The sequence below is a fragment of the Lineus longissimus genome, chromosome 11, assembly GCF_910592395.1.
Source record: "Lineus longissimus chromosome 11, tnLinLong1.2, whole genome shotgun sequence".
Taxonomy (NCBI): domain Eukaryota; kingdom Metazoa; phylum Nemertea; class Pilidiophora; order Heteronemertea; family Lineidae; genus Lineus; species Lineus longissimus.
Window position 1 is genome coordinate 3,592,296 of NC_088318.1, and position 22,192 is coordinate 3,614,487.

Sequence of the window (22,192 nt, forward strand, 5' to 3'; positions counted from 1 at the left end):
TAAGTGGACGTCCTAAAAGCGAGACTCTTAACAGTACTCATCTATATACACGCAGCGATCCAGACATCACGGACGCCATCTATCGACTATATGTTGCAGCAAACCTCGATAAAGCCAGGGTGATACTACTCTCACGAATAGACACAGTGTCGGTATCCTAGATAGCACGTTCCAATCAATTCTTGGCCTATGATTCTAACCCCCTCCTCTATGTCAACAACAATCTAACACAGCCCTCTAATAACGGAGGGTAATACATCACACACATAAAACTATATCACGTTTCGAAACATAAATCTATTCTCTCTGTAACTATTTTTTGGGTTTTATAAATACGTAACGTCAACGATGTGCTTGAAGTTCTGAATTAAACCAACCATAAAAACTACTTACAAAGGTGAGGCCTTTGGACAGAATAGGCCTATCGCGGTCCTTCAAGAAGACTACAGTGCCGCAAGGCACCTGTAGCGACCCATTAAAAAATCCTTTAGAATAAAATCCACATCACGCTCACAAAACAGGACTGCACAAAAACAGGACAACACCAAACGAACACGGCAGTGCAGTAAAAACGTCTCCTCAACTCCACGAAATATGGTCGACTGGGATCACGCCCAAAAATTAACTCAACCAGAACAAAATAATAATATTAATTCAAAGTCCCGGCCCGCCTACCCGACAGGCAGTACGCGCACCGGAACTGCTTACAGCAAGTGAAATGACAAAACATGGCGGGGCAGCGTCCGTAGAAACAAAAGCAGCGATAACATTCAAGCATAGTGTAGATCTACTATCACTACTATCCACTGCGCCGGAGAATGAATGCTAGTTTGGATAACGTTTTTTAAATTCCTCGACTCAAAAGTAAGCGACGTTCTGATTGGGTGCACTTACTTCTGCGCTGGCTACTCCACCAAATGAGGGCGAATGTCTCAGGGGTTTGTGTGCAGGGCCGGAGAAGCAAACATTAACCCCTGATTTCCTCGGGATGCGGAGTGGTAGTATCGAATCAAAAATACCATCCTGCTTCAGGACAACACTCGGCATTTATGACCGAGCTTATCACGCCCGAGGAGCATATGTACGACTGACTCTGGAAAGCGAGGACTCCAAAATATCAGCAGTAAGTTGTATCCAAGGGGAAGAATACGCTCTTTATCCTAGATTTCTTGACAAATGCAAACACCTATGCTGATGAGCTTCTGTCAAACAAATGTTTTATTAACATACACTGACTCCGTGAATGTAGCTAAAAAAGAGCAACTATATTTCCATTTACATACTTGGTAGTGAAATTTGCGCATTCTAAAAAAGGGAACACTCTTGGAAATAAAGCTTTTGAGCTTTTGAAAAACCTTTAAAAGTTTTTATTGGCCGACACAACTATGCATTTCCTGAAGCTCAGGTCAAAACTCGGCACTCTCGACCGAGCCAGTAACGTGTGCTAGGGGAGGAGGATACGACTGACTCTAGATGTTTTTGAGGATGAACTATGCACCACGCAGAGGTTTTTCGATACGAAAAAACCGAAAACATGTTTCTAAAGCTCAAACACTTCTATATTTCTAAGAGTGTACCTTACTCCCAGCAGTGCAGTTAATGAAAAAAAAGAAAATTGGAATTATTAGTGCACATACAAGTCCACTGTTTCTGTTGAATAGGGTCACGGTTTCGTATAAGTAGGTTTTGAGAAGCCTTGGGGTCATATGGAGTCTAGCATTAAGTAATACTTCATGTTACCATGGTAAACCTGAGAACCTGGCCATGATTTTATCAAGATGACGTTACCGGAGTGGATCACAGCTATTGCGACCCTTCCATTGCCAGAGTTCCGAATTTTATGAAGACTCGTTGGAATTACGTCACCATTTTAAAGGAGAATTCTCTTTCATGACTCTATTATCCTCCAGTAACGAGAGATGGTCACTTCCGGTGTCAGTTGCTGACCTCGTGATACCGGAAGTGAATGCTAACGTGGACTAGATCACGTGATAACTGATCCTAGCCAATGGGCTTGCGAGGTCTCCCCGTTCAAAATGTCCGCCTGGTTGCATGTTTATTTCCTCAAGGTAATATCACCTGTTCTGGTTCCTTAACATTATGGCACAGTCAATGAACAATAACACGTGTTTCGTGATGAACTCCTGTCTTGATCATCCATGCTGTTTGATCTGCTAGGGCGGGGTCCAGCAGATTTCGGGTCTTCGTCTGCCGTCTGGAGGTGGAAATTGGAACCAGTCAGAAGAAAGTCTGAGCTTTTTTACACAGAATTTACTTGTTTTCCAATCCCGTAATTAGCACCGCCTGCCTTGTCTATTTGAGATTTGATCGCGTCAAATGTAACCTCTTCGTGGTCACTGGTCAAAATTTCAACAGCAAATTCCTGAAAAGATACATATTGGCTTATCAGTGAAGGTTAGCATGAACGTGGACAAATTACCGTACAATTACGTCAATACGGCCTCCTGATCAGCATATTACACCGTGTTATCACGTCATAGCACAACTTGTCCACAGAATAACAGTGTAGGCCAAGTACTGGCAAGTCACCTCGGCCTAAAAGAATACTTTAGTCCAAGCTACAGGGCGTGTAACTAAACGGCAATTCTTGGCAAAACAGTCCGGAGTATCAACCCAGCTACCATGCCATCTTTTTCAAAGTGACGAATTAGGATCGATATTCTGTCGCCGACGGATGACTATACACTTTTACAGGCAGTCCGCTGCTTCATCTATAAGCTTACCATCGGACCAAAAGTAAGAATTGGCATTTCTGGGTAGACGAGAGACAAGGCAGATTACATCGACCCGGTCGTCCCCATGAGACCAGTTTTAGAGTTTGTCTCTTTTTAATTTTATAGAACGGTTGGTGCAGTTTCAGGCATCAACATAAACCTGTGATTGGTCAACCCATACAGGCCTGATTTCCACGGAAACTTAATCTCTATTAATATCATGCGTAAAGACAACCTGCTTGGCGAAATCTGAATATTTTCCCGAACTGACTTTATATAAGTGAAAAATAGAGTATTATACTGATTATGCTTACCGAAACTATATCTTTAACAAAAGCTTTATCCGTGCTAACTTTTGCCCTTGCTAGTGGTTTCACCCGCTCCCCTATCCACGTGATGAAGGCGAACTTTGCCCTCTTGCTCATCTCATCGCCCGTCTCGAACCGTACGTATGCGTACGCCCGGTCCTCATCTGCAAAAAAGAGACGAAAGGAACGATGAATCAACAGGGTACCCCAAGGAGGTAATCCATGTATCGCAAGGTCTCACTGATGACATTGTTGATGATGGTTGTGTAAGAAGTCCATCACATCAGCATTGCTAAAGATATTGACACGTACGACTGCAGGGCGCCATTTTCTAAAAAAGGCGATGCCTTCAAAAAACGTCTTGGAACAAGAAATTAATCAAGGACTATCTGTGACTATCACTAATACGAACTTATTCGATCGTTTGCAAAAATTCATTACCAATTCAGTAAGCAAGAAATCCAAAGAGAGAACATGGAACTGAGGGGTTAAAACTGAATCCATATTATCAAGAATTCAGAAAGACTAGTCTTTATTTATTCTTGATAATACACGTACTATGTATACGGTTTGAGAATTTAACATTTACATGTATGTACTTACTATATCTATTAACGATCTAGGCTTAGGCCTACATATAGTACAATTAGCTGTGTTGATATCAAGAAATAGATGGTTCTTAATTGATGAGCTAATATTTGGACTAACATGCACTGGTCATCGGGTCATTGTTAACTGTTAAATCAGTATGGTTGTCATTATGATAGCCTAAATTATCTTTAATTAGTTCTCTATTCGTTACTACGGATAAGCCTATTGGGAATATAATACCTGGAACTGTAAGTTCACCGATACTCATGCATTGACTTATCCAAAAACTAACTTTAAATTAGTAGGCCGGCCTAGTTGACCCGCCCGCCCCCACTTCCAGTGTATACAGCGGAGTCGATCGGAGCGTATATTTGAAGATACACGAGACGAATTCGCCAATAGGGGGTTTCTACTTGACTACACAACAACGCTATAGGCGTATTTCAGTGTATAAGCTGCAAACTGTTGAACACGACCCAGTCCTTCATTAACGAAGCAGACACCTGAAAATGACCAATATGACCCCAGGCTCCTGCCAATAGTCCCCCTTTTATTCGGTAAAAATTAATTCTGCGCGACCAGCACAGTAGGCTGCATCGCCTGGACTCCTGTGCAGTCCATTTCGACACCCTGACTGTCCATGGGCGACCCACCAGGCCGGTCCACTGCATTCGGAGTGTATGCATGCCAAGCTCCTGCCTATAGTCCCCTTTATTTAAAGTAAGTCACAAGAAGAGACTAGTTTTATTGGGGCGCAGGTGGCAACATTCGAAACTTGAAGGGGATTTGCCGATAATCCAGTCTACATGTATGGTGGTCTGAAGCCATAATCGCATACAGATATCGACCAGAAGTCTAGTGTAACGTACGACAGTATTAAACGATATCCACCAAATTGATCGAAAATTAAATCCATCAAACAAAAAGATGTCAAAATGATAACTTTCGGTGTGCGTACCTAATTTCAAAATACTACATGTGTACATTTATCGTCTCAAATTAAGCTGCACACTGAAATTTTGAGACACCCATCTGTTATGAAGGATTATGTGTCTGACATAAATACTAATTTGGGTCCAACCGACAATAAATGACCTTGAAATATAGGAAGATGTCCTTCGAGTTAAGTGATTTTAGAGGGCCGTTGCTCAGTACAGGCAGATACCGAAGACGAACGTTTCCAGAAACCAACTTGATTTGTTACACACTCTGTATAGTGTTATTATTTGAAATGAAAATGCCATACGTATGTTGGAAAATTCAAAATAATATCAACATAATCTTGAACGAAACTTAAATATGTTGTGTCCAAGTTACAATATAGCTGGAAAAGCTTTTGATTGTCATTGACATATAATACGTTTTGATATTCTATTAAACAGCTTCCACAAAATGGGGTGATCAGACGGGCACGATACGGAATTATTTCTTCGATCAACAAAAAATCTATATTTGTAATCCACAGACTAATGATGCCATGGTAAAAGATATCGATAGCCGGGATTAATATCATATCGTGAAGAAACGAAGGTCAACTGTCTCGGTTCTGACAGCTTGAGCCAGAATGATATATTTGACCCTGGCATCGCAACGAATCGAATCTTTGCCAGTGACACATGAAGATGGCTGGAGTTATCTGCATATCAATATAGGCCTATAGATTATTATAAGCTCCAGTTCGATTCCATCCCACAGTTGTATCATTTATTGTGGTTTGAGAGGACTTTCTCTGACTTACCATTGCATGTGATCCGGGCGAACGCGTCCTCCAAGTCGGTGCCGGTCGAATCAACCTTGATCATTCCGTTGTCAGCATACCTCAAGATAAACCTGCAAAGACACAGAGTACAGATTTCACGAGTATAGACTTTGGCATGGGATATTTTCAGAGGTGGAACTTGACAAAACCCTTGGGTTAAGGGCTTTCCACCTGTTATAGCTTTCAGTTGATCAGAGTACTCGTAAATATGTCAACAGGTCGTTGAAAGTGTAAAGGTTGCCAAAAGGCACATGCAGGATACATGCATTATGCGGTGATCCATGTGTCAAAACAGTTACGCCTTTAATGAATATTAGGAATACGTATAATACGATATATATTATGCATCAATTCGTAAAGTATGATTATATAGTACATGTATTTATAGTAGTTGAATCGTCAAGATAAGATACGCTAGAATCTAGAGAAATGTATCTTGCTTGCCGGTCAAACGTAGCTACAATTCAACCTTGCGTTGGCGGAGGCGCAGTGACTTGGGACGAGGCTGTCTTTGCCAGTTATCGAAAGCAAAACTGACCGGAAGTGTGCCCAAAATGACGTCTTCTAATTGGCTTATTTCTATGGCGGCAGAATGCAGCACTTCTGGTTTGATAAACTGACCGGAAGTCTCATAAAGGATACCCGGAAATCCCTGACGTGCGTGAGATGGTCAACTTCTCGGATGAAAATGACTAAACGCTCATGTTTTAGGGAGTCTGTGGTTGGAAAATAATGAGGGACACCATTGTTACACACAATGATAGTTTTTTTTCACAGGGAGCATGGCATGACTTCACAACTCGCACAGTCAGTCTCAATTAGAACTGGGTATACATAGCTTCCGTGATGTGATCAATATCATACATAGGCAAAGTAACCCAATTCAGCAACATGATATACTAGTATTTGCATTTCCAACGTGCCTGTATTCTTACTCAACCAAAGAGCAATGCTTGCTAATTGAACGGAAAACCCCTCTACAATACCACAAAAGAATTCTAAATCAGATGTATTTGGTGCAAATTGGCAAGTCAAAATGAAAATTAAATGAGGCGATGTTTTGACAACCCGACGAAGTGCAGCAAGTGACAATCAATCCCACGGCCGTAAATGGCAAGACAAATCTTTTGATATCGAACCCAGACAATCGTTATAGTTCAATGTCTGGCAGATATATTCGCATGGACATTTGCAATAGAGGAGAGCGGAAGGCTGGTGGCGGTCATCTAAGAACGGTGGTTATCAAAGACTGATCATTTCACGCTCCGGACGCATTGGACCGGCCTCGTCGTGTCGCATGAAGGAACGACGATCAGGATGACGAAATGATCTGCGTAGGAGTCTAGACCACTGCCGCACAATATGTGTGAGAAATGAACGTTGCAGCGAATTCATTATTTTCGTCGTCTCAGATTTTCTCCTTCGATCTCGGTCATGCAGGAAAGCTCCCGATGAGTATTATAAAATCAGGTCAACAATTTGGACCGCGTAGCCCCAGGGAAGACCAATAGTTGGAGGTCAATTCTTAATTGGCACGCTATCTGTTGGTCTTCCTGATATCTTCGATATACTGTAGTATCAGACATGCTATGCGCATATAAATATATAGAGTATATCAGAGGCCCTATACGATATAATCGTTCGAATAGTCTTGAAACGAGTTATGGTTATGCGGCATTTCCTGAGTCTACACGTGCTTCTAACAGACGTCTTGATAACCATCAGCAACGGCTTATTAATGCTTTTACTCCAGGACCACTGACTATAAACATAATAAAGTCGGAAAAAATTTAGCGTTTAGTTCTTGACGATGCTTTACCGTGGTCGACCCGTCAGTATGTATAATCGCAAATATTCCTACATCTCAGGAAAAACATATGGTTGCAGAGTAATTGTGAAAAGGGTCATGTGATTTAAGGACTCTCAATGACAACTTGAGTTGATATGCGACACTTCAGTACAACATGTACAAAAAGCCAAGTTGAAAAATGCCAATAGGTAACATGGTGAAACTAGTCCACATTCTCTATCAAGCACTGTGACAAAATATCAAATTCCATAGGCCGGTATAGATCGAAGATACGTAGGCCTACCTATTGCTCTATGGAAAAAATGAACCGGGCACTCACCATGTCGTCGAGATGTCATCGTCCCTGACTTCATCGTAGACATTTTGAATGGACACCTCATCAAGCTTACGTGACATCTTCGCACAACCTTTTTCACCGAAATGGAGGAAACTCACAAAACCCCGACCGACTCAGCTAGACTCACTTTCCAAGTGACAATGAAACAAGGGGCGGTTCCCGCACGCACACGTGACCTGTCGTCTGCTTAGGTTGAAAAGCCCGGATGCAAGTCATGAACCATCGCCATCTATGGGTCGGAAGGCGAATAGTGGTAATGTTTATTGAATTTCATGAGTTTTGAACCATTACCAAGACTGTTCTTTTCGTATGTTACTGTTACCGTTATCGCTGTTCTAGTAAGCATGAACACAAAATTATGATCAATGGGATTTCAATTTAACTCCAGGGAGCCAGCAAATATAAGGCGATCAGGCAATGAAATAAACAGTCGGGTTTTACGTGACCCGCAGTTTCCTTGGAACTAGACATCCTTCGGCTCATCCACGTCACATCGCGAAGAGCCATGACAGCTTCAAATTTAGGACTTGAATGACCACTTTGGGACTGGCGGGCCGATACTTTGACGTAGATCATCTGATGGGGGATGGAATGAGAGACCGATTCGTTTGTTGGGACTGAGATTTCCACACTGTTCTTACCATCACGTATATATAGTCACTATGGACGCTTATACTACCTACACTCTTGTCGCCCGAGGAAGTACCATCAGGATGACGAAATGGACTGCATAGGACCCTCTGCATGTACTATGGAACCGCTCACTGACAGATTTTATTTCCACAAAGGACAAGCTTTCGAAGTCGGGCCTTGGTGACCACGTCCTCATAACCAGGGGTTTTCAATATACTCTGCCTCTCGATTTTTTAGAGAATTGTATATGACGTATGAAAAACCCTAAATTTGAAGCAGCGCTGGCTATGGCGGTTGTGATATCATCAAGGGTCACATTTCAAGGCGACAATATCGAGGTAATCTCTTTTGACTATTTTGGTGACAACTGAAGTAAACGTGAAGGTTGTCTGCAACACTCCACGGTACATGTACCGAGGAACGACGACCGGATTACAGGATGACGGAATATATAGACTGCATTGGGGTTGCAAGTGGTACAATTTGACACTGATACTGAACGACAACACTATGAATAAGGATGCTGTCGACGAAGGCATAAAAGATGAAAAGCCGCGGACACTTTCCCTTATAAAAGTAGCAGCTGGATAAGCATGATGTTGAAATGTACATTAAAAAGATTATCTTCAGGATTGTCGATTACTTGTTGATGATCCTCGGATGATCTTCCCTTGCTATTAATGTAATCGTGCGGTTAGAATAGATAAGGCAACGGCTAGAAATTTCCTAATCTTGCCATGGCAAATTCGTCAAAATAATATGCATGCACCATTGGGAAGGTAACTCTACTGTGGCTTTAGTCTCCTCGGAGAAATAAAATTATTCCTGTGGTGCGATATTGTTCTGTGATTGTTTGGAGACATGGCTCGGGAAACCTCGAGGGCCATGCAGCCTCGTTGCGCAGAACCGGAAGTCCATCAATATTAGATAACGGGGTTGTGCTTTTGAGAATGCACGGGACCCTCAATTAGATTACACATGAAGGCGTCAAACCGGCCGTAAAGAAATAAGTAACCAAAAATAAAAACAGAATATGAATATGCAGTTGATGATCAAACATCGTAAATAGTTGGGGATTCGATTGTGAATTTTCTTACTGCTTTGTGATGAAACCATGAAGTTGGAGATTCGACTTTGAAGGTGCTGCTTCAATTACAACTAAGAAGTTGATGATTACTAGTCATCCATACTTCTTCAAATGCTTACACAGAAGTTGATGATTCTATGGTTCTATGATTCAATCACGCACTTGGTGATTCAACTAGGAACGTGATGAAGCCAGCGACGACTTGCCCTCCAAGTGCTCTTTAGCAAGTTCGTTGCGAAATTATAAAATTTGGTACATGTACTTAATTGAAATTTGGACAACGCATCTGTGTCGTAACCATCATGTTGTTAAATTAAATACATCTTGTTCGTCGAGATTGATTTACGAAAGAAATGATGGTGACACAGTCGTTAGATTGGTGTGGCCGATTGAGCCTATAGTGTCATTGGTGTGAAACGCATTCCTGCGGCACATGAGTTTAGGCGCTTTCGGGCCTGCAGACTCTTCGCCTGCTTTCTGTCCACAGAACATTCGCCGATGCAGAAATGCATAATTTTCACACTCGAGCCCACCGCCAAATACATGTTTTTGCCTGTAGCATGCCCTTAAATGAAGTCCATAAAAGGTCGCGTTAAAAGGCCTCATTATCACCACCAAGGAGCGGAACAGGGGTCCCTCTGTGGTTGATTTTTTCGACAGTATGAGGGAACCCGTAACAAGTACGGTCATATGTTCTGGCGGAAAATTTGGCAATCGTTGGAAGACAACGAGACACTTATTGACCAGGGAGAGCGAGTTCGTGTTCATCAGGACGTCCAAACTGACCAAGCGGCTTACGGATCATTTTGCTGTCCACCTAAAATTACTCCGTCCGACATGGATCTGTTTAGCAAGCTTAACATTTTAGGTGATAAATCATCTGCAGACACCAAGCCCGAGAAGAAGGATGAAGAAGTTGCCCGCCCGGACGGCCTTCAGGCGAGTAGCGTTATAAACAATCTACCACGACAAGAGGATCTTGAAGACGATTTGTTGCATCCCGGCAAGTCCGATGAGACTCGTATGATCTCTCCCAATAATATCCGGGAGATCTATGAGCAGATTGACAGTGGAGCCGGTGAGGCCAGCTGGTGAGTTTTTTTCGTGGTTTCTTTAGATAAAGACGGACCCCAGGTCGCGCTGAGGATAAGCGAACATCAATCCCCTGGGAATGTGCGTGGGGCAACAAAATTGTTGTATTAACAGAGCGGAGGGCGGAGGGGAGGGGGGGGGGAGTAGACCAAGCATATTCAAAGTGTGGATGTCACCCTTTAATAACGGCCCTGTCATCAGTCAAGAAGCAACGCATGCAAATGCTACACGCACTCTTTATGTTTTATCGATGTATAAGCTTATATGTGATGGTCGGAACTCATTCATAATATACGAGCAGAGTCTTTCAAATAAATTATTTGAAATCTTACTTGAAAGACTCTGATACGAGGAAGAATTAGAGAACAATTAAAGGTCAACGTTGATCGCAGCGTCTGTTACGCAAGAATGGTAAAAGCAATGGTTCCTTGTTGTAGGCAGTCGGCGTAAAAACGGCCCTTTTTTCAACGAACGGTTGCACCCGATGTCTTATAGTTTGGCTAATTACCCGGAAGACCAAGTATATAATAGGTGGTTCTGCATGGGGAGGTGTCCCTGGTGGTCTCGCTCGACCCTTGTCACCGGGTAAGCGTGCAATAATGGTATCCTCCCGGCTTTGACGAAGAGGCCATGCGTAGCCTACAAGGACTTCTGATCTGTATGTGATTTTGCCCTATATACATGTACTAGTTCATGCATGGAAGTAATATGTTTTTGCCAAACTGATAAACCCAACCTCCTCTTTTAAATCTCATTCTCCGACAACAGCTATATTAATGATAACCATCATTGATTTATAGAATTTCATGAGAAAATTCTTCACAGTCCGCCGTGACGCGGTAGCTCGGACGTTTCCATGAGTACCCCTTCCGTGGTTCACGTACCGGTTTTCATTTTAATTTAAAGTCCGTGATTGCTTATTGTGACCTTTCCGCCTTATGCATTCAGGTTGTTGCTTAAGTTCTCCGATATTGCTGCGCGAGGTAAAGTGATCTACCTCGCAGCGTCAGGAACGGACTACGATGACTTCTTGAAGCTTTTGTGTGATGGTAAGGTTTTGCAAGAAAACACGTATTGTAAGAACTCAGTTTCAGGACCTTGTGCACTGGCATTAGAAAGATATGATGATCATTTCGCGTACTCATGTGAAGTTGATCGGTCATCAGAAGCCGCCTTCAGGACTCTCTAGGTGGCGCCCCTGCGTTGATAGGAGTGATGAACGATTGTGAAGGAATGGTTGCGGTTGAGGGATATCGACTACCGCAACTGCAACACACAGTCGTTTTACGGCATAGCGCCTGTACATGCACACGTTTCAGGATCGCGAATGCTAATTACAAATAGTAATTTATTTTACCTAACTTTAGACGAGCCACACTTTTAAAGTATGAGAAAATGTGTAGCCACCTATTGTGAAACAGAAGATGAACTCGCATGTTTATGCGTGTTCATCACATGATAGTTCCATTGCTATTTTGTGTTTTGCTCACTTAAAGGACCAACGAAGTAAATAACGACATAAACAAGCTGTTGGCTGCCCACTTTCTCAAACGTCTTGTCGATCCTTTAAATAATTGACACGGTACTCATAAGAATTTTCACATTATCTTTGCTTTTCCATTGTCGCAGACAGTCATATCGCATATGGATTTGCAAAGGTGCAGTACACGACTGCAAAGAAGACTAGGGAGAAGATCAACGTCCTTATCTGCTGGGTTGGCAAATACACGAAACTAACTGAAAAGGCTGGCGTCCTCGTTGACAGGGAATACATCATCGAGATGCTCAAGGTAATGATTAACATTACCAGAGGACAACACACCTTCCAAGTGATTAATTCTCAGGAAGAGATTGCCAGGCAACCTCCAGATCTATAACTGCGACAACAACTACACTTCGGACACAGTGGTATTAGCCTTACGACCCCATCTGGCTTCTCCGGGAGCCTGGGTACGGAGGCCGTTTCAGTCGTTCTGTCATTGTCTGCGGGCATTGGACACTCCCTATATCCTTGGCAGCGCATCAGAACAGATTTCCGCATTCACAATGTGCTATTGGAGGCATGACCATGTTATTATCGGTCCAGTTTAGAGTATACATTGTAGTAGTACTAGACAACCAGTGAGCTCTTTTTCAACTTAAAATAAAATGGATAGATGTCAATCCACTTTTGAGAATGGATAGACTCCCACGGCAGTCCATTTCGTCCTACTTCGTTTCTCGTCACGCGAGAACCAATTTTAGGGGGAAGGACGAGGCCGTCCACTGCCTTTTTTTTCCGTTTGTTGAATATCTTAATTCAACTTCTGTTTCTTCTTTTTCTTTCAGAACCATCACAAACTGTACGTAACCGGTTTGAAGAGTGAAATCGTAATGAAGAGGATAACGTTCAACGCACAACTGGGCAGATTCTGATAACGCCAGGTATGGAAACAGAGATCAGCGCTATGCAGTTGTCATGCAGTTCAACTGGTTCTTAACTTGCAGGATCCAGTTGGTCAATCGGCGTTAGAGACAGATACCAGCGTCAGCTCCTTCTGAGTAAATTTCATTTACAACAGCAGCTAAAGTTCAGAATGGGCGTGTCCATTTGGTTTGGCGGGAGCATCCTGAACTTCAGGCCAACACTCGGCACTAACGACCAAGCTTAATTATGTGTGGAGGGGAGGAGGATACGACAGACTCTGGTTTTTCTAGGAGGATAGGGATATGTGGTCAACAAAATCCAGTTGGGCCTACCGTTGCGTGTGCGAGGAGAGAAGCATACGACTGACTCTGGTATTCGAGGATGGGACACGCCGGACGAGTAGCCTAAATGTCTTTGCAGATTGGAAACGGCATGGGACACAGTTGTGCAATTAGATTTGGTGATAAGACAGCAATAAATTCTTTCAGTAGACACCTTATGCATGAATGAAAACGCATATAACGCATACAGTATACATAATAGACCTAATATTGTAGATTTTTAGTATTTTTATCTGATTATATTTTTGTTTCTAACTAATTAAAGCGTGCTAACTAAACTTTGTCGTTCTCTATTTTTCCATTCAGTATTTTTTATGATCCGCTATCGGGAAAAAATATGGTACAGGAAGACATTGTCCCTGGACTAGCTATAGGCCTGTATACACCTTTCCAGAAATGGGGCGCTGAGTGTCCGAAATAGTGATGTCATAAGGGGAAACTAGGCGTTATGGTGGAGGGACAAAGGAGATAGTCATGGTTGACCAACACACTTGAATGCCATCAATGACGGACAAGGGGGAAAAGGTCAGTTCCAATTTCGGGAAGCATGTGTACTGAAGTGCCTAGACAGACCCTTTATGCGAAGAGAGGCGCACTTGTCGCTGAAAAATAAGTTGCCACCCCCGGCAGCGCAATCAGCTTGGACTTGACCATGCACCCTTTGGATCACTTTGTCCTATACGCAGGATGTTGGGGTATATACCTTTCACTGCTCACTGCGATTTGTGGTCCAGGTTGTTCCTGCTCTTACTGTTGTGTCCAATAAATGATTATGCAGAAGGATATATGGCTACAGAGACCAATAACCTTTGTGTAGAGACAGTAGAGTCGTTTCCCCTAAGACAGTAGAACCGGGCTTTAGAAAACGCGGGACTGAATCACAACTCGGGGCAAAGACGTCTGGAACACGAAACTCGAAAGTGACGGACGGTCTTCGGATCCCTCACGGTATACACGAACGATAAGCGACAACAACCATTTCGCGATGCATCACGGGATTCCGGCAAGTTCAAAATGGAGAAACTTGAAATGTCTTTTGAGGTCAAATGGAAGTTGTTGTCTCCCTTCCTCTTGTGTTTCAGGCTGATTAAAGCCAATTTTTATATAAATTTTAGAAAAATAGAAAAAAAATGTATTGTTTTAAAGCAAAGTGTTACCTTGACCGCATACAACCATGCATTGACATGTGTACTATACAAATTACAATACATTAGGCCTATACATTACATACACACTTTCGATGTCTGAAAGTGAAACTTCCAACTTGCTAACCAACCCATGATGAAGGCTTTGCCATCGAATGCAGCGACCAGTCAGCTAGAACGGCATCGGCAGGCGAGGAGGGGATCTCAAGTACTTTTTGCAGGGCAATCGAGGCACCGGCCCAGCATCTTGAGAAAATCAAAATCATCCTTAAAAAAAATGTCATCAACTGAATGAGTGATGTGTAAATGACAGTTATTTTTATTGTAGGTCGAGCAGATTCTTGGACAGCGACGGAAAGGGAGGACTGTTGAGTTCCTTGTAAGATGGCAGGGGTGCGGGGAAGAAGAAGACACATGGGAACCCCTTAAGAACTTGGCATCCTGTGCAGACATGATTGATGCCTTTAGGGAGTCCCACACAGCCGCCGGAAGTGTAAGTCTGTTTCTGAATTGTTGGAAAGGGGGTCAGCGGCAGTACTAGAACTCCAACCACTATACCCATCCAATTGGTTGAGACACTTGGCCCTACTTTTAGCCAATTGGGAAAGTATGGTTGCAGTTGGTAACAAAAACTTAACTATGGGACGATGATGACAAAAATAGGTACTTTTCGAGCTCTGCGATCATTGTTAGATAATGCACTGGGGACAAAACTCTTCGGCAGTCCAATTCTGATAGTAATTTGCATTTGTAATGTAAATAACTATTTGCTGGACAAGTTTCTATGGCAGACCAATTTTACTTCATTCATGACTGTCTTGGAGTCGACACCATTAATTCTAGTAGGCCTAGGTGCCGTACAGGGACCCAAGGTTGTTTTAAAAATTGTAAACTCATAGCAGACAACTCTGGCAGTATTTCTTCCTGACAGATTTGAAGACGTGTGTGTTTTGTAATGTACTATTCAATGCAACTATTTCAGGTTCGGAAACCTCGCGGAAGAGGGAGATCTCGGACAACCAAGGTGACAGCGTCAAGCAGATCACGGTCGCGCTCTTCATCACGAGGGCGGCCGAAATCTGCGACAAGAAAGTCAACACGAACACAACCTCAGGTCACTCCAGTGAGAAAGACTAGATCGGATATGATAGTGGCAACAAAGTCAATAGTTGAGAGAGAGGTAATTAGTAAATTAAATTGAAATTGTAAAAAAGTATGGAGGTGAATGGCAGGGTATGCTACTGTACTGACTTCATGTCTTATAGAGAGAGTGGGGGCAGTTGAAGGGGTTAACTCGTCGCCTTTCAACAGAAAATACAAACATGTTTATACGGCGGATAGACGCCCTATATAAATCTTTACATTATGTTGATAGTTATTTCATGTTAAACATGGCTGTTGTGTTCCAGCAGATGTGAATCCTTATGTCACAAATTTACAAAGCTCTTCAATTTTTAATTTTAATCTTTCAGACGGAAACAAAAACGGCTTCTCAGGTTATCCAGCGTCACACGGACACAAGACAAATTACAGTAACAGAAACAAGGACAGTTTCCAAAACAATTGCGTCCTCAAGTCCACCAAGGAAAGAATCATGTGCAAAGAACATTTGCAATTGCTTGAATCTAAGGCGAAGTGACATCCCAATTATCATTGTCGTAGCTTGTTTGGCCTTTATATTCATATCAGTATTGTTCATGAAGAGGCCTTCAAAGTGATTTCCCATTAAATCAATTGCATTTGTTGCAGTTGGACTGAAGGAGAATTCCATCGGGCCTGTATCAGAGATGCCAACCCTCCCTGGAAAACTGGGGCCCTGTTTTTGCTGCCTATCTCAATTTTTCCACTGTGCATTTAATGCATATTCCTCTTAGTTTGACGGTGCCTCCTAATCCCAGGTTTTTCAGCGGAAATTAAATTTCCATAAACCTGCTAATTTTTTTCTTTTGCCTCCTGGACTTTCGTTCAGGCTGGTTGGCACCTCCGCTGCACCCCAAAATAACATTGTAAAAATGTGGAGGTAAATATTGATTCAGATAGGGGGCATACTATCAAAAGTTGATAAGGACTTTATTAATTATTGCTATATTGATTTAATGTTGGAATTGTACGATGTGTATATATTTATGTTGAGTACTCCCAAAAGAATTGTGGAATTGACACGAGAAAATGTATTTAAAGCAGTAGGAATTTTTAAAGTAATTTTAGTATTGACCATAAATGTCAAAGGTCTTTTTATCAAAGACCTTTTCAAATGTATACTAATTGCATTTTATGTGGAATTATGTGGAATTACATTTTGTAATGAAAGCCACATATTTGTACGCCGTGTACATGTATATTTCAAATGTAAATGTTTCTAATGTAAATTTCAAGCCCTACACTGATTGTTGACATCAATTTTAGACATCTTATGCCTGGTGTAGAGCTGCGTTGTCAGTTTGCCATACGTATTTATGTAAAGATTGCACATTATCAGGAGTAACAAGTAACATACGTTATTTCCCCCTTGATATCATTGAATAAACATGTTGTTCATTATGTTAACTTTAAAAAAAACAATTCACATGTAAGACTTGTATTGCTTTTTGGGGAATTGTATTGCATTTTATCATTCAAAGTGATGTCTCGCTCTCCTCGGGGCTGATGATCATAATTTGATTCATCTTTTTATCCAATTTGGGGTCCTCAAATAATGAAGAAAATTTCTATTTTGATGAAAAATATGCTAGGCTTTATTTTGTTAAGGGTTGCAGCAAATGAAATTAAATATATAGTGTTAGGACATGATGTCAATGTAACTGCTGACTCCAACAGGGCAGCTAGTTTTATTTTTTGGTTATTACATGTACAAGAAGATTTAGTGGTCTGTATATTTTATACTTTTAAGTAGATATTTGAGGATAAATTGAGCTGTTCAGCACCATCCTGTCACCTGATGTGTACTCATGGCTATGCAATAAATGTTCTAAATCTTTTTAAAAACTTTTCTTCAGTCTTGTTTTGGGTTATAAATAACAATTATGATATCTATTCAGTGAACACATTATGATATTACAGTATTTGGTGCCTGGTGGGTAGTGCTTCGTCTGGTTGTCCATTCATGCGTATTGATTGCCAGAATGAGGGTTAGAGACTGCCCCCTGAGCTTTGGTAGGCAACCAGTCAAGGAGAAAAACTCCGAGATCAAACAGGGTAGTCTGGGCAATGGGCACCAGACTCTGTGATTAAGGGAAACTCCAAATAAAACCTGACTGATGACAGAGCACACCAGCCATACCAGGGCTGTACTGTGTGCGCATGCAACAACAGCCGTAATGCCCATACAAACAACTTGACAGAGCACACCAGCCATACCAGGGCTGTACTGTGTGGGCATGCAACAACAGCCGTAATGCCCTTACAAACAACTTACTTCTGATGTGCCATGGGATCTACATGTATGGTTCATCAACCGTTAGGAAGACGCCGGGCCTACCAGGTGAAGGGATCATAGCAAGGACAGGGTCAATCTGTCAGCTGCTCGTCGTGAATTGTGGGGACCAATTGGGATGTTGCACTGCTTGTTGTGACATGTCCACAAACACAGATTCCCCGACAGGTAGGTGCTCGGATGCTGGTTTAAGACGGAGACAAATGGACATCGGCAAACAATCACCAAAGCTTTTTAAGTGGTTGTGGAAAGTAGACTGTATTTCTTCATATCCATGCACTCCTAGTATTTTGTATGCATCAATACTGAAGTGCACAGCTGAGAGCGATGTCTTCTAAGACTCTCCAGGAAGCGGTTTAACGTCTCATTTTGCAGATAATGTAGGCAATTCTGGGAAGTTTATAAATGAAGAAAAATACTATTTCTATAAAATACCATTTATTCCAAAATTATATTGGACAAATTCATATCTTTTTGCATGTCTTTAGATAATGAAGCACTTGTTCAAATATAAATATACATGTAGTCTAAAACTCCTTTAATGCGAAGAACCCTAACTTTACCAAGCAATAGAGTCACAACCACAATGATTTGCACAGCAAACAAGTTTTTTAGTAGTCTCTTCATCATCAGGAATTGTGACACTCGCTCACACCCAGCACATCAAGGTGGCGGGTGGCAGCACTGGCTCCCATGCCTGCAGCACATCCTACACCTCTGCAGGCCAAACACACTAGCTGGTGGACAATTCATTTCGAGTTAACTGTGTTGACCAGAGGACTGGTTTCACCAAGACGTAAACAGACATATGGTTTAACATGCCAGAAATCTAAGGATGCCAAACACACTTGCTGATGGACAATTCATTTCGAGTTAATTTTTCTGACCAGAGGACTGGTTTCACCAACACGTCAACAGACATATGGTTTAACATGCCAGAAATCCAAGGATGCCAAACACACTAGCTGATGGACAATTCATTTCGAGTTAATTTTGCTGACCAGAGGACTGGTTTCACCAAGACGTAAACAGACATATGGTTTAACATGCCAGAAATCTAAGGATGCCAAACACACTTGCTGATGGACAATTCATTTCGAGTTAATTTTGCTGACCAGAGGACTGGTTTCACCAAGACGTAAACAGACATATGGTTTAACATGCCAGAAATCCAAGGATACAATGTATGTCCTGATTGCAAATTCATTGCAGTCAACCAAGCCATTCAAGTTCAATGTCTATCCCTAAAGACACATGTACCTTTACAATGAATGCACAATTTTAGGATCCATGTAAATCATTGCACGTTCCATTTCACTCTGGCATGTCTGCTTCATGGTTTTAGATCCACAATTTCCTTTGTAAAGTCTGTTCATGTAGGTCTCTCATCCGGCCGTATTGCTCTGTACTTTGCCATCTCATTTGGAAATACTTTACTTAGTTCAACCAGAAGTAGACCTTTAAATCTCTGAAATGCAAACAGTAGATTTTTGAAAGACATAAGTTTGAACTGGTGAGTCGCGAGACAAGTGAGTGTTCCATGTACCGGCAGCCACAAGTTCATCGAGTAGCATGAGTGTGAAGGGCGATACAGTCAAACTACCCCCATAGACTGAAGAGGCAAGGACTCCATCAAGATCATCCGAGTCCCATGTCATTATTTCACAAACCTCTATTCTATGTATGAAAAGCATTTGTTACTACAACCATGCCATCATGGTGGACACTTGGTAATCTTCTATCACCAGGTGTTTGGATAAATCAAAGGGAGGATTTTTGAAACTCCAACCATTAATTTTCTATACCTTGTAGGCATCAATTTTCCCCTTGACAGCTTCATTCTTTCCTAAGGCTTTCTCCATGCAGTCTTTAGTGTAGAGCTGAGGGTTCTTTCCCTGGTCAATGTAACTGAAATGTCAAAATAGATACTATGTATTACATGTAATTAAATCAAGAGGCATTTCAAAATCATTCAACCAAGATTTCCACAGGCAATCCGACACTATGCATACATTTTTACACCACAGAGCTGCTTTTACTAGTCCAAAAAACTGCAAATGAAACGTAATATCTGTAGTGTGTACTGCACTTTATATACGGTCTCAAAGTACTTTACCGTACATTCTAATGTCCGTGTCATTCAATCAATTTCATTGCCTGCTCTTACAGTTACACATTTCAAAACAGTTAAACAGGATACTCACTCAAATACTTCTAAAGGCACTTGAACGTCTTGCACCTTTGATTTTTGTTTGTCTATTTCTTGCATTCCGGAGATCATTGAATTTCTAAAAAGAAGAAGAAGTTGAAGTTAACAATCACTTTCATTCACCGATAGTGTCTGTGATACTTGTGATGTGTACTACTGTGTGTGACAATTCGGCCTAGTGCATGGAAACTAATATTTTTTTATCTCCAGATTTTCAACCTTCATTTTTGCACGGGTTGGAGTAGTAGAGGCTAAAAAATGGAATTACATTTTGGAGTTAAGAACATTCTGTCCTTGTGGCTGGAAATCACTGACGATTATTCCCATCTGACGGGTATTTTCAATGAACATCTCCAGACTTTGTTCAAGGGCCTCAAACTTGTCTGCCATTTTGGCTTCGGAAGTAGGGTTACTGTAAAATTCAGATAGACCAGAGCCAAGTTGGTTAGGAGAAATCATCACTAGCTATGCTGCTTTGCACTATAAGTTGCATCAAAACTGTCTTTTGACAATAACTTTATCTCTAGTTTAGTTGCTACAAAAGTTGCAACCTCCTTTGCTGATTATATGGTATTCATCTTTGGTTCGGTTCCAGATTTTGGTCACATTTCACACCAACCCAAGAATCCAACATGGCCGCAGTTCCAAAAGAGAAGGTAATTTTATTGACTAAAAAGCTTGATCTCTTAATTATTGTTGAATATTTTGTTACTATCTGTAGCTTAAATTGTAGTTAGTGGTGTAAAGTAGCTTGCTGCTCTAAGTTTGTTGTCAGTCCATACTGGCAAATCCGTCTTTTTTCGTGATGTATCGCTTGTTTGTGCACATTTTCATGTACATAACATACAGGGTGTCTCAAAAAAGGTACCAAATATTCATGTACATGAACGATGAAGTTCATCAAAACGTAGAGATGCTTTTCTAGTTACGTTTGAAACTTTTCCCTTTTATCTATTTTCAGGACAATGAAGTCCACGTTACTTTCGAAGACCAGCAACAAATAAACAAATTTGCAAGACATAATGCTAAACTTCAAGATCTGCAAGATGAGCTGGACACCAAAAAGGCATGTCTCCCTTTAAAATTTGAGCAAAGCTTTTTCAAATTTCTTCGCTTAATGTCTGATGCTCCATTGATGAATAAAGTCTGGTCCTAAGTTTTTTAAACTTTATCACTTGTTTGGCATTATGTACCAGTAAAGCACTCACGGTAGGGAATGTTTTCCATTCATTTTTTATTTCCTGCATAATTTCAGAAAGACCTGCAGAATCTAGAGGATGCTGCAGATGAACTTGTTATTCTGGATGAAGAAGAGACTGTACCATATCCTTTTTGGAAATGTTATATTTCAGCAAACATTTCATGGAAGATATTGAGAGGAGAGCTTGAATTATGATTCAAATTGCACTGGTGGCCATTAGCTATGGATAATAATGTGAAGAGCTTTGAGCAACTAAAACCAGTTGGATTACTACATTAAGCACTATCTAAGTCTCATATATTATTTGATGGTGATGTAAATGTTTAAAGAAATGGTGCATTTGGCAGTTTGCTAACCAAGTTGCTTTTAATGTCTTTATCTTTTCCTTAACTTTCAACACATATATGGTGGGCGAGATATTTGTGAGCGCTAAACCGGAGGAGGCCGGCCAGTTGCTGGAAGCTGCGAAGGAACGAGTTCAGAAAGAAATCAAGACGTTAGACACGGAATGTGGCGAACATAAGGGAATACTCTCGGACTTGAAAGTGAAATTATATGCCAAGTTTGGTAATAATATCAATTTGGAAAATGAGGAAGAATCATAGACAAACTGGATAGACTGTAATCTTTAAAAAAAATTGATTTGACACGAAGACATGTGTGAGAGACTTTTAGTTTTTTCTGACAGGAAATCATTGAGGGAGTTTAATAATCATTTTCCTATATTGCTTCCATTCATTTCTGCAAATGGATCCATTTTTCAATGCTAAAGTCATCAAGTTGGACAATGTCACTAAAATTAGCATTAGTTATGGAAATCGCAAAAACATAAGGCTCTGGCGTCAGAAATCAGTGCTTCAAGGTTCTTGTATAAGTGGTTTAGTTCGACATCCTTCTAACATGCTGAGCAGCTTAAAATGTCATTTCAATGCTATTTAAGGAGTAGACTGTATCGTCTCCTGTGAGTATGTTTTGTTCTGTTCCTGCATAAATATGATCAAAATAAATTAGGATTTTGTTTACAAAAGATGTTGTGTGCTTTGTCTTGACTCACAAGGTGGGTAGTGGACATTTATGGTTTACTGTGCAGTCTCTTGAAGTTAA

At 41.3% G+C, this 22,192-nt stretch overlaps 5 protein-coding genes across 7 annotated transcripts; 3 read left to right on the top strand and 2 right to left on the bottom strand.

Annotated features, from left to right (window-relative positions):
• Positions 1-1,195: 1,195 nt before the first annotated feature.
• Positions 1,196-7,716, bottom strand: LOC135495736 (coactosin-like protein). Its single transcript, XM_064784615.1, has 4 exons — positions 7,523-7,716; positions 5,373-5,464; positions 3,050-3,207; positions 1,196-2,383 (listed from the first exon to the last, which is right to left on the bottom strand). Exons 1-4 carry the CDS (start codon positions 7,597-7,599, stop codon positions 2,261-2,263), a joined length of 450 nt encoding a protein of 149 aa, XP_064640685.1. The 5' UTR covers positions 7,600-7,716; the 3' UTR covers positions 1,196-2,260.
• Positions 7,717-10,097: 2,381 nt separating this feature from the next.
• On the top strand, positions 10,098-13,296 carry LOC135496050 (uncharacterized). Its single transcript, XM_064785159.1, has 4 exons — positions 10,098-10,351; positions 11,301-11,401; positions 11,982-12,142; positions 12,681-13,296. Exons 1-4 carry the CDS (start codon positions 10,098-10,100, stop codon positions 12,765-12,767), a joined length of 603 nt encoding a protein of 200 aa, XP_064641229.1. The 3' UTR covers positions 12,768-13,296.
• An 820-nt stretch (positions 13,297-14,116) lies between these two features.
• Positions 14,117-17,192, top strand: LOC135495831 (uncharacterized). 3 transcript variants are annotated; one of them, XM_064784805.1, is made up of 4 exons: positions 14,117-14,141; positions 14,574-14,738; positions 15,228-15,425; positions 15,718-17,192. In XM_064784805.1, exons 1-4 carry the CDS (start codon positions 14,130-14,132, stop codon positions 15,961-15,963), a joined length of 621 nt encoding a protein of 206 aa, XP_064640875.1. In that variant the 5' UTR covers positions 14,117-14,129; the 3' UTR covers positions 15,964-17,192. The 3 variants fall into 3 exon arrangements, with proteins under 3 accessions (XP_064640875.1, XP_064640872.1, XP_064640873.1); XM_064784802.1 differs by lacking the exon at positions 14,117-14,141 and adding an exon at positions 14,171-14,453; XM_064784803.1 differs by lacking the exon at positions 14,117-14,141 and adding an exon at positions 14,172-14,435.
• Positions 17,193-18,120: 928 nt separating this feature from the next.
• On the bottom strand, positions 18,121-20,277 carry LOC135495852 (mediator of RNA polymerase II transcription subunit 10-like). The gene is made up of 4 exons (XM_064784836.1): positions 20,156-20,277; positions 19,883-19,966; positions 19,484-19,586; positions 18,121-19,146 (listed from the first exon to the last, which is right to left on the bottom strand). The coding sequence occupies exons 1-4, from the start codon at positions 20,275-20,277 to the stop codon at positions 19,051-19,053; spliced, it is 405 nt and encodes a 134-aa protein (XP_064640906.1). The 3' UTR covers positions 18,121-19,050.
• A 222-nt stretch (positions 20,278-20,499) lies between these two features.
• On the top strand, positions 20,500-22,109 carry LOC135495937 (prefoldin subunit 4-like). Its single transcript, XM_064784972.1, has 4 exons — positions 20,500-20,543; positions 20,849-20,953; positions 21,143-21,210; positions 21,489-22,109. The coding sequence occupies exons 1-4, from the start codon at positions 20,520-20,522 to the stop codon at positions 21,691-21,693; spliced, it is 402 nt and encodes a 133-aa protein (XP_064641042.1). The 5' UTR covers positions 20,500-20,519; the 3' UTR covers positions 21,694-22,109.
• The last annotated feature ends 83 nt before the right edge of the window (positions 22,110-22,192 follow it).

Bases quoted from the DNA above. Each gene is read 5' to 3' on its own strand.
- LOC135495831 (XM_064784802.1), top strand. From the start codon at position 14,379: ATGATGAAGGCTTTGCCATCGAATGCAGCGACCAGTCAGCTAGAACGG. The intron at 14,739-15,227 runs GTAAGTCTGTTT...CAACTATTTCAG, and splicing joins CCCACACAGCCGCCGGAAGT to GTTCGGAAACCTCGCGGAAG. The intron at 15,426-15,717 runs GTAATTAGTAAA...TTAATCTTTCAG, and splicing joins AGTCAATAGTTGAGAGAGAG to ACGGAAACAAAAACGGCTTC.
- LOC135495736 (XM_064784615.1), bottom strand. From the start codon at position 7,599: ATGTCACGTAAGCTTGATGAGGTGTCCATTCAAAATGTCTACGATGAA. The intron at 5,465-7,522 runs GTGAGTGCCCGG...GTGTCTTTGCAG, and splicing joins GATGACATCTCGACGACATG to GTTTATCTTGAGGTATGCTG. The intron at 2,384-3,049 runs GTAAGCATAATC...GTATCTTTTCAG, and splicing joins TTGTTAAAGATATAGTTTCG to GAATTTGCTGTTGAAATTTT.
- LOC135495852 (XM_064784836.1), bottom strand. From the start codon at position 20,277: ATGGCAGACAAGTTTGAGGCCCTTGAACAAAGTCTGGAGATGTTCATT. The intron at 19,967-20,155 runs GTAATTCCATTT...TCTTCTTTTTAG, and splicing joins AATGTTCTTAACTCCAAAAT to AAATTCAATGATCTCCGGAA. The intron at 19,587-19,882 runs GTGAGTATCCTG...TTGACATTTCAG, and splicing joins GTGCCTTTAGAAGTATTTGA to TTACATTGACCAGGGAAAGA.
- LOC135496050 (XM_064785159.1), top strand. From the start codon at position 10,098: ATGGATCTGTTTAGCAAGCTTAACATTTTAGGTGATAAATCATCTGCA. The intron at 10,352-11,300 runs GTGAGTTTTTTT...TTATGCATTCAG, and splicing joins GGAGCCGGTGAGGCCAGCTG to GTTGTTGCTTAAGTTCTCCG. The intron at 11,402-11,981 runs GTAAGGTTTTGC...CCATTGTCGCAG, and splicing joins CTTGAAGCTTTTGTGTGATG to ACAGTCATATCGCATATGGA.
- LOC135495937 (XM_064784972.1), top strand. From the start codon at position 20,520: ATGGCCGCAGTTCCAAAAGAGAAG. The intron at 20,954-21,142 runs GCATGTCTCCCT...GCATAATTTCAG, and splicing joins ATGAGCTGGACACCAAAAAG to AAAGACCTGCAGAATCTAGA. The intron at 21,211-21,488 runs ATATCCTTTTTG...AACTTTCAACAC, and splicing joins GATGAAGAAGAGACTGTACC to ATATATGGTGGGCGAGATAT.